At 50.1% G+C, this 19,204-nt stretch overlaps 1 protein-coding gene across 1 annotated transcript in view; it reads left to right on the top strand.

The window, feature by feature from the left end:
• The window catches only part of LOC129534920 (polyprenol dehydrogenase), a 141,947-nt gene that overhangs the window by 100,131 nt on the left and 22,612 nt on the right, over positions 1-19,204 (top strand). The window contains exons 4-5 of the mRNA XM_088833538.1: positions 2,529-2,630; positions 15,892-16,099. Of these exons, the coding sequence (XP_088689664.1) occupies positions 2,529-2,630; positions 15,892-16,099 (310 nt within the window). The remainder of the gene's footprint in view (positions 1-2,528; positions 2,631-15,891; positions 16,100-19,204) is intronic.

Here is a 19,204-nt window from a genome sequence, read left to right as displayed (position 1 = left end):
TAGAGGGGGGGTGGTCTGGTTTTTGAAAGTAGGAAAGGATTTGATAAAAGAGCAATCACACCCTCCCCTGCTTTTTCTGAGTGTCTTTCCTTCATGAATTTTTTCTATTTATCCCATATTCATTGGTCTGATTAGTTCTAATTTGCTTGATTAGATTGTAACAGTCAGTCTTTTTCTCGATTAAAGTACTCATTTCCTTGAGATGTTCCTATTTTACTTGTAAATGGAGCCTATTATTCATTTGGTTAGAAGTACACACCTATCATTTTGAAATCTTCTTCCTATCATGGACCCGTCCCTGTGTGTTAATTTGCATTCCCAATCTTGTCAGATGTATTATCCAGAGTCTTCTCTGGGTCCTTATTTTTTGCTTGTATTTTTTATCTGTCGATTTCTCAGATGCTCAAAGATGTACACGCTGTTCTCCCAGAACCATTTCGGTTCTGCCCACCTCTTCCTGCCTTCCTAGTGGGTTTTGACAAAGAGCCTGTGATGTTGTGTTATTAGAAATCCTCTGATGAAGAAATAGCAGCAGAGGATTCCACTGCTTAACTATCACCATCATGGCTTCAACATTTTTTATTAATCTTTGTTGGGGCATAGGTGCTTCACGATGTTCTGTTAGCTTCTGCTGTGCAGCAAGGTGAGTCGGCTGTCTGTATACATATAATCATCCATTTTTTGCTTCCCTTCCCCTTTAGGTCTTTACAGAGCGTTGAGCAGAGTTCCCCGAGGTGTACAGTAGGTATACCTTGGTTCTGTATCATGACCAGCCCCTCACCATTCAGTCTGACTCTTCCCTGTGTCAGGATCAGACCCTTGGTTTGACTCTTAACTGTTTCAAACTCCACCACCTACCTGTTATCTGAATTTCCAGCTTTTTTGCTACCCGGATGACTGGTATACCTTCTGTGTTCCAGGTGTCTGCATGACAGATGTTTTATTTCTTGTCCCCCAGGGGTGCCCTGAATATTCTCAAAGCATGGCAACCTTCATTTCTCTATAATCACGTAGGTAGAAATGAAACTGTAGGTTAATGGCGCCCCCAGGTCAAGTGAAAAATGTCACCTACGGGATTTCCCTAGTGGTCCAGTGGTTAAGATTCTGACCGTCCAATGCAGGGGGCTCGGGTTCAGTCCCTGGTGGGGGAGTTAGATTCCCCATGCCTACACCTTAAAGATCCTGCATGCTGCAAGTAAGACCCACGGTAAGCAAATAAATAATTGGAGCGGGAAATGGCAACCCACTCCAGTCTTCTTGCCTGGAGAATCCCATGGACAGAGGAGCCTGGCGGGCTACAGTCCAGGGGGTTGCAAAGAGTCAGGCAGGACTGGAAGCTGACTGTGTGGGTCCACTCGTCCTTTTACCATTGATTTTAGTTATTAGCAATCGTGTGGGTTTTCCTTTTTTTTTTTTTTTTTAACATTCTTGGGAGTGTTTCAGGGGGAAATTAGAACAGTGTGTTGGGAATTCCTGTGCAGATGGCACCGACTTCTAAAGTAGAAATTCCCAACTCCCTGCGGCAAAGCTCCGTCTTCCCCAATCTGCCACAACCTGCTGCCATTGAGAACAGAATCAAAAGAGCAAAAAACAATGCATTTAAGAAACATGCGAGGGACTTTGGCTTTACAATGCAAGGGGTATGGGTTTCATCCCTGGTTGGGGAGGTAAGATCCCACGTGCCTCTTGGCCAAAAACAGCAAAGCATAAAACAGAAACAGTGTTGTAACAAAGTCAATAAAGCCTTTAAAAGATGGCCCACATTTTTAAAAAATGTTAAAGAAAGAAACATGCAAAAGGTAAGTGCCTAATGTTACTGTTTTTTTTTAAATCCCTGAGCTAAGCTGACATACAACGACTACTGATTTTTATTAATTTATTTTTAATTTCTAAATGCATACAGTAAAGAGTCTGCCTGCAATGCAGGAGATGTGTCCTGCTCTTTGCGATCGTGTGGACTGTAGCCCACCAGACTTGCTCTGTCCGTGGGATTCTCCAGGCAAGAAGACTGGAGTGGGTTGCCATGCCCTCCTCCAGGGGATCTTCCGGACCCAGGGATTGAACCGGGGTCTCCTGGAGAATCCCCACGGACAGAGGAAGCCCGGTGAGCTACAGTCCACGGGGTCGCCAAGACCAGGACACGACTGAGCGGCCAACACTTCCACTTTTCAAATGCGTCGTCGCTTTGCCATTGTGTCTTCCGGCAGAGGGGTCACCCACCACTCGCAGGTCAGTGACCATAATGAGTAACCGATCCTGGACTACGCCCACCCCTTACGCACGCTCCCTTTCTAATTTTATTTTTTTAGAGAAAGCATTGAAAACGCACCCTCCCTTGTTCTCAGGGGCTGGGTGACTTGGCTGAAAACGCACCCTCCCTTGTTCTCAGGGGCTGGCTGACTTGGCACACACAGCTTCCTCTGTCTGTACTCAAGAGTGTCCTAACACGCTCCTTCCGAGTGAGCGCTGATGGACTGCAGTGTGTGCGGTGGCTCGAAAGGTAACCTCACTTCTTTGTCTTCCTCCAGTGGAATTTCTGTATTGCAACCTGGCATCCATCAAGTCTATCCGGCAGTTTGTCCAGACGTTCAAAACGAAGAAACTCCCCCTCCACGTCCTGGTGAATAACGGTGAGTTATGCAAGTCTGTTTTTTTGCGTCTGCATCTCCATTTCTTCCCTGCAGATAGGTTCATCAGTACCGTTTTTATAGAGTCCATATATATGTGTTAATATATGATGTTTATTTGGCTCTTTCAGAATTCCTTTACTCTGCTTAACAGACTCTAGGTTCGTCCGCATCACTGTAGCTGAGTTGGTTTAATTCCTTTTCGTGACTGAGTGATATGTCCCCGATTCTTCACTCTGAATAAGGGGCTGATGGTCTAGAGGGTGGCATGACGCGGGGTGGGGGGAGGCTTAGAAGGGCTATGTGTGTAATTATGGCTGATTCATGGTATTTACAGAAAAAAAGCAACATCGTCAACTAATTTTCCTCCAAGCAAACAATGAATGGTTTTGCCAACAAAGGTCCGACTAGCTGAAGCTATGGTTTTTCCAGTGGTCATGTATGGAAATGAGAGTTGGACTATAAAGAAAGCTGAGCTCAGGAGAATTGACGCTTTGGAGCTGTGGTGTTGGAGAAGACTCTTGAGAGTCCCTTGGACTGCAAGGAGATCCAACCAGTCCATCCTAAAGGAGATCAGTCCTGGGTGTTCTTTGGAAGGACTGATGCCGAAGCTGCACCTTTGGCCACCTGATGCAAAGAGCTGACACTGGGAAAGATTGAAGGCAGGAGAAAAGGGGGACGACAGAGGATGAGATGGTTGGATGGCATCACCGACTCGATGGACATGAGTTTGAGCAAACTCCGGGAGTTAGTGATGGACGGGGAAGCCTGGCGTGCTGCAGTCCATGAGGTCTCAAAGAGTCAGGAATGACTGAGTGACTGAACTGAACGGAACTGAAAAAATAAATTGAAACAATGACGGTGAGGTGTGGTGAACTCCAGAGGTTAATCGGGCACAGACAGGACCTCTGGCAGTCCTCGGGGAAAGCGGGGTTTCCATGGAGGTATAGTTTCACTTATTGCCGAAGCTATGTTCCGCTCATGTGTTTGGACTTCGCTATCAGGATAATCAATTTCAGGGTGTTGTTTTAAAATGATGTAAAGTGTGCTCAGGGCTTCCCTGGTGGCTCAGACGGTAAAGAATCTGCATGCATCGCAGGAGACGTGGGTTCGATTCCTGGGTTGGGAAGATCCCCTGGAGAAGGAAATGGCAACCCACTCCAGTGTTTCTGCCCTGAGAATCCCACAGACAGTCATGTCTGAGTCTCTGCGACCCTGTGGACGGCAGCACGCCAGGCTTCCCTGTCTTCCACTACCTTCCTTCCTTTCTCCTCTAGGACCGTGGTGACGGTGCATGATCCTTTCAGTGTGTTCTTGGATTCTGTTTACTACAATCTTGTGGAGGACTTTTGCATCGAGGTTCATCAGTGTCACTGGCCTGTGATTTTCTTTTTTGGTGAAGTCCTTGTCCGGTTTTGGTGGCCTCATAGATTGAGTTCGGAAGTGTTCCCTCTGTGCCTTTTAAGTTTAGCAGCGTGTGCATGTCCAGCCCAAACTTCCTAACTATCCTTTTACCACATCCATCCCCCCTAGTAACCATAAGGTTTTCTCTAAGCCTGTGTATGTGTGTGTGTGTGTGTGTGTGTGTGTGTGTGAGTTGGTCAGTCGTGTGCGACTCTTTGTGACCCCATGGACCACAGCCCACCAGGCTCCTCTGTCCAGGGAATTCTCCAGCAGGAATACTGGGAGTGGGTTGCCATTTCCTTCTCCTCTGTGCCTGTGAGTCTGTTTCTGTTTCATGACTACGTTCAATTGTATCATTTCTTTTTAGACTCTGCATAGAAGTGATATCATGTGATATTTATCCTTCTCTGTCTAACTTCACCCAGTGTGGCAATCTGGAGGTTCATGCTTGTGACTACCAACGGCATGCTTTCATTCCTTTTTCATGGCTGAGTAATATTCCACCACGCATATGTACCACATGTCATTTATCTGTTGCTCTGTCGATGGACATTTAGGTCAAACCACAACTCTAAAGGGAAGGATACTGAGAATATTCAGAGTCAGCCGCTGCAAACCCACTTCCTGACTCCACGAGTTCTCAGACCAAGACCCTGTCCATGGTGCTGATGGTGTTCAGTAGAGTCCGCTGAGTTTACCAAAAGCTACTTGCCCGGGACCCTCCTCTGGGATAGTAACTCCTCCTGGCAAGGTGATTGGTTCAAAGGAGTTGGATTCAGACTCCCCTGGTGGTCCAGTGGTTAACAATCCCCCCCACCCCCAACCCAGTGCTGAGGTCTGGGGAAAATTTCGCATGCCCTGCAGCAACTAAGCCTGTGTGCTACCGGTTCTGAAGCCCTGACGCCCTAGAGCATGCACCTTGCAAGAGAAACCTCCACAGTGATAACCCTGAGCATTGCAACTAGAGAGTGGCCCCTGCTCACTGTAGCTAGAGAAAGCCAGTTCAGTTTCAGTTCAGTTCAGTCGCTCAGTCGTGTCTGACTCTCTGCAACTCCATGAATCACAGCACACCAGGCCTCCCTGTCCATCACCAGCAGCAGCAAAAACCCTGTGCAGCGAAAAATAAATAAATGAAATTAAAAAAAAAAAAAAGGCGGGCGGCGGGGGTGCTTGGGTTCGTAGGACCAACTCCTGTTAAACCACCCCAGGCATCAGCTCTCATGGAGAACACCCCCAGCTGTGCTGCGTCCCACAGGAAAGCTGTCCCAGGTTCATGGCTACCTAGTGGTCCTTCCTAGCTTTGGATTTTTAAAATTTATTTATTTTTTTATTGCCATTCTTGATGGAGATCACTTTCCTAGTCTTTCTCGAATGTGTTACAGAATTGCTTCTGCAGTATCTGTCAGAGGAAAGTTTCGTGTTCTAAAGAAAGCAGTTATGTTCTGTAGCTGTAAATCATGTCCATGAAAGTGGGGAAGTGAAAGTCACTCAGTCGTGTCCGACTCTTTGCGACCTCATGGACGATACAGTTCATGGAATTCTCCAAGCCAGAATACTCGAGTGGGCAGCCTTTCCCTTCTCCAGGGGAATGTTCCCGACCCAGGGATCGAACCCGGGTCTCTCGCATTGCAGGCGGATCTTTTTACCAGCTGAGCTACCAGGGAAGCCCAAGAATACTAGAGTGGGTAGCCTTTCCCTTCTCCAGGGGAATGTTTCCAACCCAGGGATCGAACCACGGTCTCCTGCATTGCAGGCAGATCCCTTACAAACTGAGCCACCAGGGAAGCCCACACTGCCAGGGAAGTCCCTAAAATTTATTATTAAAGAGAGCAATCCGGATTTTGGAGATGTTCGGCATTTCAGTCAGGGAATATTTGTGCATGTGTTAGCGTGACAGAAATGTAGTGAGACTGCCTCTCTCCGCCGGAGGCAGAACTCGTGATCGAAGCTGGGCCTTCGTCCACCCCGAGAGTGATTCATAGTGGGTGTCCTGCAGAGCCGGTCAATATTTATCATTTATTCCCATCCAAATCTGATGGATCTCCTTTCCCATCCTCGTGCCAGAACTTGGACAGGTTTGTGTTCACCGCTCAGAATTTATGGTTTGTCCTTGTAGGAGTACTCCCCATCACTCTCCTAGATGAATCTCCCAACATCAAGGATTACTACAACTTATGTGTTCGCCTCCGCCAAATAAATGTGTCAGTGGTAACCCTGAGAAAGAACAAAGATGGCTTGCCTGGCCAGATACACATTAACCCAGTTTTCACTGTAGATCTTCGTTTGTTTTAGGAACTCATAGCATACATCGGCTCGCGGACCACGGACCGTTAGAGCTGGCCTTCTGGGCACTGGCCACGGGGGCCTCGGTGTCCAGAGCAGTCAGGAAAGCGGGGACTGGGGTCTGATTCTTGGGGAGAAAGTGCCCAGATGTCGTCGTTGTTCAGTCTCTCAGTCGTGTCCGACTCTGTGCGACCCCGTGGACTGCAGCACGCCAGGCCTCCCTGTCCATCGCCAACTCCTGGAGCTTGCTCAGACTCACGTCCGTTGAGTCGGTGACGCCATCCAGCCATCTCATCCTCTGTCGTCCCCTTCTCCTCCCGGCTTCAGTCTTTCCCAGCATCAGTGTCTTTTCCAAGGAGTCAGCTCTTTGCATCAGGTGGCCAAAGGATTGGAGTTTCAGCTTCAGCATCAGTCCTTCCAATGAATATTCAGGACTGATTTCCTTTAGGATGGACTGGTTGGATCTTTGAGCTTTGCTAATCATCATTTTGTTCTCTACATCTCTGACTTTGTTTTGTAAATAGGTTCATTTGACTGTGTTTTTGTAAATAGGTTCATTTGCTCCATGTTTTTAGATTCCATGTATAACTGATACCACGTGATATTTGTCTTTCTCGGTCTGACTTAGTACGATAATCTTTAGGACTGTCTGTGTTGCTGCAAAAGGCATTATGTCATCCTTTTTCATGGCTGAGTAATATTCCTATACACACACACACACACACACACACACACCACATCTTTCTTATCCATTTTTCTGTCGATGGACATTTAGGTTGCATCCATGTCTCGGCTCGTGTAAATTGTACAACGCAAAAGCTGTTCACTGAGCTGGGTTTTCCCGATCCCTCTGACCCCAGGCATCCTAGGTGTACATATATTGGGAGGTACTTCCAGCCAAGAATAGCTGCTTGTTGCAGAAGTGTATCTGCCCTGCTCCTGGGGCATGGGGCAAGCACGGTGGGTCTTCCCTCCATGGTGACAGGAACATGGTGTTATTGGGAGTAGCTGCTTGTTGGAGAAGCGTGTCTGTCCTGCTCCTGGGGCGTGGGGCAAGCACGGTGGGTCTTCCCTCTGTGGTGACAGGCAGATGATGTTATTGGGAACATGGTGGACTCACTGAGCTGTGGATCCATCCACATGGTCCTCTCGTTAATATTTTTCCCGTTGACTTAGGGTAGATTCTGGACACTGTCGTTTGCTCTTTGAATGTTTGCATTTTCCCTGTGTGTGTTCCCTACCTCCCCACCCTGGGGTCACTCAGCCCCCAAACCCCTGGGTCCTGCTCACGTGACGAGGGTCTGGGGTCACAGTCACCCCCCACTCCTGACTTGAATCACACGCTTTCTCCCCATTTATAGCGTGTGTGTGTGTGAAGTCGCTCAGTCATGTCCAACTTTTTGTGACCCCATGGACTGTAGCCCACCAGGCTCCTCTGTCCATGGGATTCTCCAGGCAAGGATACTGGAGTGGGTTGCCATTTCCTTCTCCAGGGGATCTTCCTGACCCAGGGATCAAACCTGCATCTTTTACGTCTCCTGTATTGGCAGGCGGGGGTTCCTTACCACTGAACCACCTGGAAAGCCAGACAGCACCTCACTTAATCATGGGTTTAGTTGTGAGTGGGGACCCTGGGAGTTCTGAGCCCAGCACCCAGGGTGCTGCCGTCCACACCTGGCTTCCCCAGTGGATGAATCCCCAGATGGTGTGATGCGTCTGGAACACGGTCGGGGTTTCGGCTATAGGCACGCCTGCGATACCCGGGCCACTGCTGTAAAAATATATTTCTGCCCGCAATGCTCTTGCCCAGGGCTTGCTCAGATGACCCCTGAAGATTTCCCAGGTCACCTTGAACTCCCACTGTCCCTGGAGCCTCCTCGCTGTTGACTGGAGGCAGAAAGTTTCTGCTCGAATCTGTCAGCCCAGCTTGTGTGTGGGGACCATCAGAGCTGGCACACCCCTCGGGCTGCACGGGACCTGTCTTGTCTGTGATCACTGGGAAACGGATAATCCGAATGGACTGAGTGAACAGGTCCAGCCTTAAGGAGATGGTGCAGGGGGGTGTCCTTCAGCTCAGATCACCGGGCACCTGACCACAAGTGCCCCAGCGAAAAAAAAAAAGAACACGAATGAATCCAGTGGGTCTGTCCAGTGGCGTTAGCTCCAGAGTCCATCAACTGGTCCGGGGCCTGGCTGACCACACTGTCCTGGGTGGTTTCTCTGCTGCCAATGTCCAAGAAATCAAAGACCGTTTTCCCCTCAGCTTCGTGAACAGGGATGGAAGCCAGACCCCTTGCATTGCAAGCGCAGACTCCGAACCACTGGACCACGATGGAAGTCCCCCAAAAGCATCTTGAGGATGTGAGAAGCTGCACCAGCTTTTTAATAACCTGGTCCTCAACTCTGCAGGCTGAAGCCCTGGAGACACCTGCAAATTCAACCCGCAATTCCTGCCGACCCCCGCGTCCCCCTTCCAGCTCCCCGGCTCCATGAGGTGGCGTGTTTTCCAATGGGTTGCTGAGACAGGGAAGGGCTTCCCTGGTGGCTCCGTGGTCAAGAACCCGCCTGCCAAGCAGGAGATGCAGGTTCGATCCCTGGGTCTGGGAAGATCTCCTGGAGGAGGAAATGGCAACCCGCTCCAGTATTCTGGCCTGGAGAATCCCATGGACAGAGGAGCCTGGTGGGGTTGCAAAGAATCAGATAGGAATGAGTAACTAAACACAGCACAGCACAACGGGTTCATAAAGACCTGCTTTCTTATTAATAATCATCTTTAATGAGGTATAATAGATGTACAATATTATATGTGGCAGGTGTAGAGTATGAAAGCGAAACTGTTGGTCGCTCAACTGTGTCCGGCTCTTTCGGACCCCACGGACTGTAGCCCGCCAGGCTCCTCTGTCCATGGGATTCCCCAGGCAAGAATCCTGGGGTGGGTTGCCATTTCCTCCTCCAGGGGATCTTCCCAGACCCAGGGATTGTACCCGGGTCTCCTGCATCGCAGGCAGATTCTTTACCAGCTGAGCCACAGTGTAGAGGGCAGTGATTCAGTTGGTAAACTTGTACTCCATGGATAGTTACTATAAAATGTTGACTGTTTACAAAGTAAACCTTGTACTTTATACGAATGTGGAACGCAGTGAAAGTCGCTCAGCTGTGTCCGACTGTCCGCGACCCCATGGACCATACAGTCTGTGGAATTCTCCAGGTCAGAATACTGGAGTGGCTAGCCTTTCCCTTCTCCAGGGGATCTTCCCAATCCAGCAGTTGAACCTAGGTCTCTTGCACTGCAGGCGAATTCTTTTACCAACTGAGCCACCAGGGAAGCCCAAGAATCCTGGAGTGGGCAGCCTATCCCTTCTCTAGAGGATTTTCCCAACCCAGGAATTGAACTGGGGTCCTGCATTGCAGGCAGATTCTTTACCAGCTGAGCCACAGGGAAGCCCAAGAATTCTGGAGCTGATAGCCTGTCCCTTCTCCAGCGGATTTTCCCGACCCAGGAATTGAACTGGGGTCTCCTGCATTGCAGGCGGATTCTTTACCAGATGAGCCACAGGGAAGCCCAAGAATCCTGGGGCAGATAGCCTGTCCCTTCTCCAGTGGATTTTCCCGACCCAGGAATTGAACTGGGGTCTCCTGCACTGCAGGCGGATTCTTTCCCAGCTGAGCTATGACGGAATTTTATACTAATACACAGTGGTTTGTGCCTCTTAACCGTCTCCCCCCGCCTTGCCCCCACCCCTTCCTTCTCTTCTGCCGGCCACCACCAGTTTGTTCCTTGCACATCAGAGTCTGTTTCTCTTTGGTTATATTCACTAGTTTGTGGTAATTTTAAGATTCCACGAACAAGTGATGTGATGGAGTATTTTATCTTTCTCTGACTTATTTCTGGTGGCATAATACCCTCCAAGTCCGTCTGTGTTACAGCAAATGGGATTATTTCATTCCTTTTTTATGACTGAGTGATATTCCATTTGACTGAGTAATATTCCGTGGGCTTCCCTGGTGGCGCAGCTGGTAAAGAATCCGTCTGCAATGTGGGAGACCTGGGTTTGATCCCTGGGTTGGGAAGATCCCCTGGAGAAGGGAAAGGGCTACCCACTGCAGTATTCTGGCCTGGAGAATGCCATGGACTGCATAGTCCATGGGGTCGCAGAGAGTCGGACACGACTGAGCGACTTTAACTCGCTCACTCAATATTCCGTTGTATATACGTCCTCATCTTCTTTATGTGTTCATCTGTCTATAGACACTGAGGTTGCTTCCCTGCCTTGTCCGCAGTGAACATTGGGGTCTTTTGAAATGATTTTCTCTGGATATATGCCCAGGAGTGGGAATGCTTGAGATTGGAGATTTAACGTATGAGTGACAGTGCATGGTATTTGTCTTTTTGTTGATAGCTTACTTAGTTTAGTATGATCATCTCTGGGTCCATCCATGTGGCTGCAAATGGCGTTATTTCCTTCTTTTTCATGGCTGAATAATATTCCAGTGTGTGTGTGTCTGTGTGTGTGTGTGTGTGTGTGTCCCACAGCTTCCATGTGCATTCACTGTCAAGAATCACTCAGGCTGCTTCCACATCTTGCCTGTTGTAATTCATGCTGCCAGCAACCTGCTCCAGTATTCTTGGCTGGAAAATCCCGTGGACAAAAGAACTTGGTGGGCTACAGTCCACGGGGCCTCAGAGAATTGGACACGACTGGTCTAGCAAGCATACAGACATGTTGAAATAACCACGTCCTTTGCCTACATTTTGGGCCACTGTCCCTCTGGTCCTCTTGCGGGCTTGCACCCGGAGCTGCTGTTATCTGAACGTTCCACGAGGGTCTCATGTCCAGAGTGGCTGTCTCCTGCGGTATGAAGTTGCTGCTGTTCTTCAGCCGCTCAGTCGTGTCTGACTCTCTGCGACCCCATGGACTGTAGCACGCCAGGCCTCCCTGTCCATCACCAACTCCTGGAACTTGCTCAAACTCATGTCCATAGATTCGGTGATGTCATCCAACCATCTCATCTTCTGTCATCCCCTTCTCCTCCCGCCTTCAATCTTTCCCAGCATCAGGGTCTTTTTCAATGAGTCGGCTCTTTGCATCAGGTGGCCAAAGTGTTGGAATTTCAGCTTCAGCGTCAGTCCTTCCAGTGAGTATTCAGGGTTGATTTCCTTTAGGACTAATTGGCTTGATCTCTTTGCAGTCCAGGGGACTCTCAAGAGTCTTCTCCAGGCATGAAGTTAGTCCTGCCTGGCGCCTGGCCTCCGCTGGGCTGGTTGACGAGATCCCCATGTGTCGTCTCTGCGCCAGAACAGAGGTCTTAGGAGTGCCAGCCTTCTCTTGGGAGGCTAGCTCTGCCCCGAGAGACAGAATTCTGAAAACTGGCATCTTTTCTGAGCATGCCCTTGGACGCTCTACAACCTTGTCACTGCCGCCGAGTTCCACTCATGATGGCAGAGTTCGGGAGGCCACCGCAACTCAGGAAATGCGCTGTCGGCGCTGTCTCCCGAGGGAACGCGTGTCCAGACAGGGATCAGGCTGGCTCTCCCTCTGCCTGGAGCCCTGGGTCCTTTCCTGACCAGCCTGCCGTGGGCCGCGTGCCCCCCGGAATGTGCGAGTCTGTCACACGCTGAGTATCCTCCCTGCTGCGGGCACGCACACAGCTTGTTGAACGCAGCTTCATCCCGTCCACCTTCGACATGAAGGGAACCTATCTCCAGGGAACTATCCACATTGTCTGCAAAATGCCTCTTGACCACCTCTGCCTGGATTCTTCCCGACAGCTTTTGAAGGGCATCCCCGACACACTCTTCAGAAACATTTTTATAATACACCTTACTTCTCATCACGTGTAAAACAGATAACCAGTGCAAGTTTGGTGTGTTTTTGAAAATTTTGTTGTTGTTGGACTATAATTGATTTTCCAGTGTAGTGTTTCTTTCTGCCGTACAATGAAGTGAACCAGCCATGTGCTGTGTTTAGCCGCTCAGTCGTGTCCGACTCTCTGCCACCCCGTGGACTGCAGCCCTCCAGGCTCCTCTGTCCGTGGGATTCTCCAGGCAAGTTTACTGGAGTGGGTAGCCATTTCCCTTCTACAGGCGCATCTTTCCAAACCAGGGATGGAACCCAGGTCTCCTGCATTGCAGGCAGATTCTTTACCAGCTGAGCCACCAGGGAAGCCCCAAGTGAGCTCTAAGTATGCATGTACCCCCTCCCTCTTGAGCCTCCCTCCCACCCCTAACCCCCACCAACCCCTGTAGGTCATCACAGAGCCCTGAGCTGAGCTCCCTGGGCTGGGTCATCGCAGAGCCCCGAGCTGAGCTCCCTGGGCTGGGTCATCGCAGAGCCCCGAGCTGAGCTCCCTGGGCTGGGTCATCGCAGAGCCCCGAGCTGAGCTCCCTGGGCTCGGTCATCGCAGAGCCCCGAGCTGAGCTCCCTGGGCTGGCTCATCGCAGAGCCCCGAGCTGAGCTCCCTGGGCTGGGTCATCGCAGAGCCCCGAGCTGAGCTCCCTGGGCTGGGTCATCGCAGAGCGCCGAGCTGAGCTCCCTGGGCTGGGTCATCGCAGAGCGCCGAGCTGAGCTCCCTGGGCTGGGTCATCGCAGAGCGCCGAGCTGAGCTCCCTGGGCTGGGTCATCGCAGAGCGCCAAGCTGAGCTCCCTGGGCTGGGTCATCGCAGAGCCCCGAGCTGAGCTCCCTGGGCTGGGTCATCGCAGAGCCCCGAGCTGAGCTCCCTGGGCTGGGTCATCGCAGAGCCCCGAGCTGAGCTCCCTGGGCTGGGTCATCGCAGAGCCCCGAGCTGAGCTCCCTGGGCTTGGTCATCGCAGAACCCCGAGCTGAGCTCCCTGGGCTGGGTCATCGCAGAGCCCCGAGATGAGATCCCTGGGCTGGGTCATCGCAGAGCCCCGAGCTGAGCTCCCTGGGCTGGGTCATCGCAGAGCCCCGAGCTGAGCTCCCTGGGCTTGGTCATCGCAGAACCCCGAGCTGAGCTCCCTGGGCTGGGTCATCGCAGAGCCCCGAGATGAGATCCCTGGGCTGGGTCATCGCAGAGCCCCGAGCTGAGCTCCCTGGGCTGGGTCATCGCAGAGCCCCGAGCTGAGCTCCCTGGGCTGGGTCATCGCAGAGCCCCGAGCTGAGCTCCCTGGGCTGGGTCATCGCAGAGCGCCGAGCTGAGCTCCCTGGGCTGGGTCATCGCAGAGCCCCGAGCTGAGCTCCCTGGGCTGGGTCATCGCAGAGCCCCGAGCTGAGCTCCCTGGGCTGGGTCATCGCAGAGCCCCGAGCTGAGCTCCCTGGGCTGGGTCATCGCAGAGCGCCGAGCTGAGCTCCCTGGGCTGGGTCATCGCAGAGCGCCGAGCTGAGCTCCCTGGGCTGGGTCATCGCAGAGCGCCGAGCTGAGCTCCCTGGGCTGGGTCATCGCAGAGCGCCGAGCTGAGCTCCCTGGGCTGGGTCATCGCAGAGCCCCGAGCTGAGCTCCCTGGGCTGGGTCATCGCAGAGCCCCGAGCTGAGCTCCCTGCGCTGTGCAGAACTTCACACTAGCTCTCTTTTTCACAAACAGTCATGTATATACGTCAGTCCTTTATGTCACTCCTTTCTCTTCTATTCATCCCACCCTCTCCTTCCCCGAGTGTCCCACAGACTGTTTTCTACAGAAGTCTGAGTGTCTATTACTGAAATTAGATTCCTCTGTTCCATTTTTCCTAGATTTTGCATGTATACATTAATAGATGATACTTGTTTTCGTGACTTACCTCGCTTTGTATGACAGACTCTAGGTCCAGCCACATCGCTGCATCTGACACAGTTTCATTCCTTTTTAATGGCTGAGTAATATTCCCCGGTGGGCTTCCCAGGTGGCTCGCTGGGTTATGAATCTGCCTTTGATGCAGGAGACCCCGGTTCGATCCCTGGGTCTGGAAGATCCCCTGGAGGAGGGCGTGGCAACCCACTCCAGTATTCTTGGCTGGAGAATCCCATGGACAGAGGAGCCTGGTGGGGCTACAGTCCATGGGGTCGCACAGAGTTGGACACGACTCAGCGCCCATGCATTAGGTATTCCATTGTATATATGTGACTGTTTATTGACCGCTGTTTCATACAAGATGACATTTGAAAACATCTTTGAGCTTCACATCATATAATAACAGCAAAGTCAGTTGATATGTGAAAACCGTAGCAAAGTTTCTCTTTTCAGAACCACACACGTTTACAGACCTGACATTGTGCAGAAAATGTCTCTAGTTGAGGAAACGTCTTTTGTTTCCATAGAGGTCTTGGGAAGAAAGACAATCAGTGGCTGCAGTTTTAAAATAATGGACATTGGTTGCAGTGGAGCAGATGCAGGTTCAATCCCTTGGTTGGAAAGATTCCCCTGGAGAAGGGAATGGCAACCCGCTCCCATATTCTTGCCTGGAGAAATCCCATGGATAGAGGAGCCTGGTGGGCTGTGGTGAAATAGTCAGAGATGACTGAGCAAGTGAGCACAGTATAAAGCACATTATATTTTAAATAGAGCTCTGTGTATATGTCAGTCCCAAACTCCCCATCTATTGGGCCGGCCAGAACATTCTTTTGAGATTTTCTGGAAGATCATACAGGAAACCTAAGCAATCTCTTTGGAAACCCAATATCTTGTTCATTGAATTTTAGCTGCTATATGAGTGGTCCCCAACCTGTTTGGCACCACGGACAAATTTCATGGAAGCCAGTTTTCCACAGACTGGAGGTAGAGGCGGGTGGTGATGGTTTCGGGAAGATTCAAGTGCAATTACAGGTATTGTGCACTTCGTTGCTGCTGTTCAGTCACTCAGTCGTCTCCGACTCTTTGCGACCCCATGAATCACAGCACGCCAGGCCTCCCTGTCCATCACCAACTCCCAGAGTTCACTCAAACTCATGTCCATCGAGTCGGTGATGCCATCCAGCCATCTCACCCTCTGTCATCCCCTTCTCCTGCTGCCCTCAATGTTTCCCAGCATCGGGGTCTTTTCCAATGAGTCAGTTCTTCGCATCAGGTGGGCAAAGCATTGGAGCTTCAGCTTCAACATCAGTCCTTCCAATGAACATTCAGGACTGATCTCCTTTAGGATGGACTGGGTGGATCTCCTTGCAGTCCAACGGACTCTCAAGAGTCTTCTCCAGCACCGCAGTTCAAAAGCATCAACTCTTCGGCGCTCAGCTTTGTTCACGGTCCAACTCTCACATTCATACATGACCACGGGAAAAACCATAGCCTTGACTAGACGGACCTTTGTCTGCAAAGCGATGTCTCTGCTTTTTACTATGCTGTCTAGGTTGGTCATAACATTCCTTCCAAGGAGCAAGCGTCTTTTAGTTTCGTGGCTGCAGTCAGCGTCCTTGGTGATTTTGGAGCCCAGGGAAATAAAGCCTGTCGCTGCCTCCGCTTTCCCCCCGTATATTTGCCGTGGACAGAGCTGGCCATTGAGGCGGGAAGGGGTGCTGGGAGTTAGGAGCAGAGTCACCGTCCTGGAGCCTGGGGGCTTCCCCGTCGTCTAGGGGACGGCGTAGAATCTCATCTCTTCCCAGCCCCCGCCACGCATTTCTGACCCCGCTGAGTGCCCCCTCTGTCCCCAGCCGGTGTGATGATGGTACCCCAGAGGACCACGGACGACGGCTTTGAGGAGCACTTCGGCATCAACTACCTGGGGCACTTCCTGCTGACCAACCTCCTCCTGGACACGCTGCGGGAGTCGGGCGCCCCCGGCCGCGGCGCCAGGGTGGTGACCGTGTCCTCGGCCACGCACTACGTGGGGGAGCTGAACCTGGATGACCTCCAGAGCAGGTGAGTCGGCGGGGCCAGGCGGCCCGTCACCGCAGAAACGCTCTGCACAGGGCGTGTGTCCCGGGGGACGTCGCTTCCCACCTGCTGGTCTGCAGCTCCGCCTCTCTGGTGGCACAAAAAAGCTGCAGCGACCAACACAGGCAGACTCGGGAGAGGCTGTGGGTCTTGGTTCCAGACCCCAGGGATAAAGTACACATCGCATGAAAGCGAGCCGCACAAATCGGTTTTTCTTTCTACTACATCTGAAAGGGATGCTTACTCTAGCCTGTAATTTCTTAGCTGTGCAATAAATAGCATTGTGTCTAAGATAACAGGGTACAGACCTTCATTAAAAAAAAAAAAAATCCTTTGTTGCTGGAAAATGCTAACCGTCCTCTGAGCCTTGAGTGTTCCGTTCCGTGCAGTCGTGTCCGACTCTGTGCGACCCCCTGGACTGCAGCACGCCAGGCCTCCCTGTCCATCACCAGCTCCCGGAGCTTGCTCAGACTCGGGTCCATTGAGTCGGTGGTGCCATCCGACCTTCTCATCTCACTGACTTGTAATCTTTTTGTGAGCGTTCCTGTGCTGTCAGTAATTCTCACTGGTTGTCTGTTTTATCCATAGTTTCAGTCGTGCATGGCTGTCAATCACTGTCTCCCGGTTCATCCCACCCCGGCGTTGCCCTTTCGCGTCCATATGTTTCACCTCTGAGTCTGTGTGTCTGTTTCCATTTCCCAAATAAGAGCATCTACACCATTTTTCTCCCTGGAGAAGGGAATGGCAACCCACTCGAGTATTCCGGCCCGAAGAATCCCATGGACGGGGGAGCCTACCGGGCTGCACACCATGGGGTCGGACACGACTTAGCAACTGAAAACCTACTGTTTCTCTACGTTTCGCATAAGTCTTCATAAATGTTATTTGTTTTTTTCTTTCTGACTTCACTCTGCATGAAAGTCACCACCTTTTTGCAGTGGTCGCATCAAAGGTCACTCATCACAGCTCAACATAACAAATATGATCATCACGCAAAGGTTTAAAGTCCTGTGAGAAAGCAGGCCTTTAATTTAGAGTCAGCTGGAAATATGTCCCTGGAGAAATAATGATAGGACTCTCCTGGCTACCTAAACTTTTTATATTGCTTGTTTCCCTCTTTTGTATACCGTGCTTATAACCTAGCAACTTAGAGCTGTTAAGTGTCACGTCAGAACTTCAGAGCACCATTTTCAACTGGCCCTTCACTTCTGTTCAGGATTAGAGCACGGTGAAATAAAAATTCTGACAAATTTCAAATTAAAAAAAAGGATACGGCGAGAATGACCGAAAGGTGACCCAGAGACATGAAGTGAACAGGTGCCAGTAGATTGACTCCCCACGGAGCTCACCCAGACCTTCGCTGTGTACAAAAATGCAATATCTCTGACATGCAGCAAGATGAGCTCTGCCCGGATTAGGAACTGTTTGCTGTTTTGCAGTCACACATTTAAGCACTGTCTCCATTTCAGTCTTTATATTTACGCTTTGAGGCAAATCCTGTTATATTCTTCAACACATGAGGCAACCGTGAAGCCTAGTTAAAATTTAGTCTATGAGGCATAGTTGATGTACAATGTCATGATTTCCGCCTTAGAGCAAAGTGACTCCTCCATACACGTATATCCCTTCTCTTCTTTTTTATGCTTTTCTGTGAACAGGGCTTCCCTGATAGCTCAGCTGGTAAAGAATCTGCCTGCAATGCAGGAGACCCCGGTTCAGTTCCTGGGTCTGGGAAGATCCTCTGGAGCAGGGAAACGCTTCTGCATACACATATTATATGTTATTACATATGGCAATATATGTTATACATTTAATATATGGAGCTTCCCTGGTGGCTCAGATGGTAAAGAATCTGCCTACGATATGATAGGTTGGGTTCGATCCCTGGGTTGGGAAGATCCTCTGGAGGAGGAAATGGCCAGCCAACCAGTATTATATCATTATATATTACATATATTAATTCACATATACAACAATATTTATAGAAGTATGCAGCTAATATGTATCTAATCTTAATATATTTATATTTACTATATTTATGTAATAACATGTAAATGTAAAGGTTGGGGGCGGGAGGAGAAGGGGACGACAGAGAATGAGGTGGCTGGATGGCATCACCGACTCTGTGGACATGAGTTTGAGTGAACTCCGGGAGTTGGTGATGGACAGGGAGGCCTGGCGTGCTGTGACTCATGGGGTCGCGGAGAGTCGGACACGACTGAGCGACTGAACTGAACTGAACTGAATATATTTTACACATATAATTGTTAAATATATTAAATATATAACTTTTAAACTTGAACAGGTAAACTTATTTAACTTTAAATAGTTGTATTAATATTTATATGATTGTATGTACAAGCGTAATTATACTTGCATAGTCACGTATATTATCATATTGATATCATTATTTGCATGTGCGTTAGTTGCTCAGGACTCTTGGCGACCTCATGGACCGTAGCCCACCAGGCTCCTCCATCCATGGGATTCTCCAGGCAAGAATACTGGAGTGGGTCACCATTTCCATATTCATATATGGTATATACATTTAAAGATTGCATTGTATTTATTGTCTAATATTAGCTATATTCCTTGTGCTGTAAAACATATCGTCCTTCCTTCTTTAAGTTTTTTTTTTACTTTTTGGACACACCCTGTGACATGCAGGGAAACTGGTTCCCTGGCCAGGGATCGAACGCACATCTGTTATGCTGGAAGGTAAGCCTTCATGACTGGAACACCAGGGAAGTCCTCAGGTGGCGTTTCTGCGGCTTAGTTTATGTTGCCGTTTAGTCCCTCAGTCACGTCTGACTCTCTGTGACCCCAAGGACCGTAGCCCGCCAGGCTCCTCCATCCATGGATTCTCCAGGTAAGAACACTGGAGTGGGTCGCCATTTCCTCCTGCAGGGGATCTTCCGGACCCAGGGATTGAATCCATGCCTCCTGCATCACAGGCAGATTCTTGACCAGTGAGCCACGGGGGAAGCCCTTTAGACAGTACCTGTTTTTTCTCTGAAGAGAACTTGAAAAACTCATTTTTTTTTTTTTTTTTTTTTTAGTGCAAATGTGTGATCTACTCCATTCCTGGCG

The sequence above is a fragment of the Moschus berezovskii genome, chromosome X, assembly GCF_049115385.1.
Source record: "Moschus berezovskii isolate FMDL1 chromosome X, NW_MosBer_1.0, whole genome shotgun sequence".
Classification (NCBI taxonomy): Eukaryota; Metazoa; Chordata; class Mammalia; order Artiodactyla; family Moschidae; genus Moschus; species Moschus berezovskii.
The sequence above is the reverse complement of the archived record's forward strand: the minus strand, read 5'-3'. Positions and strand labels throughout refer to the sequence as shown.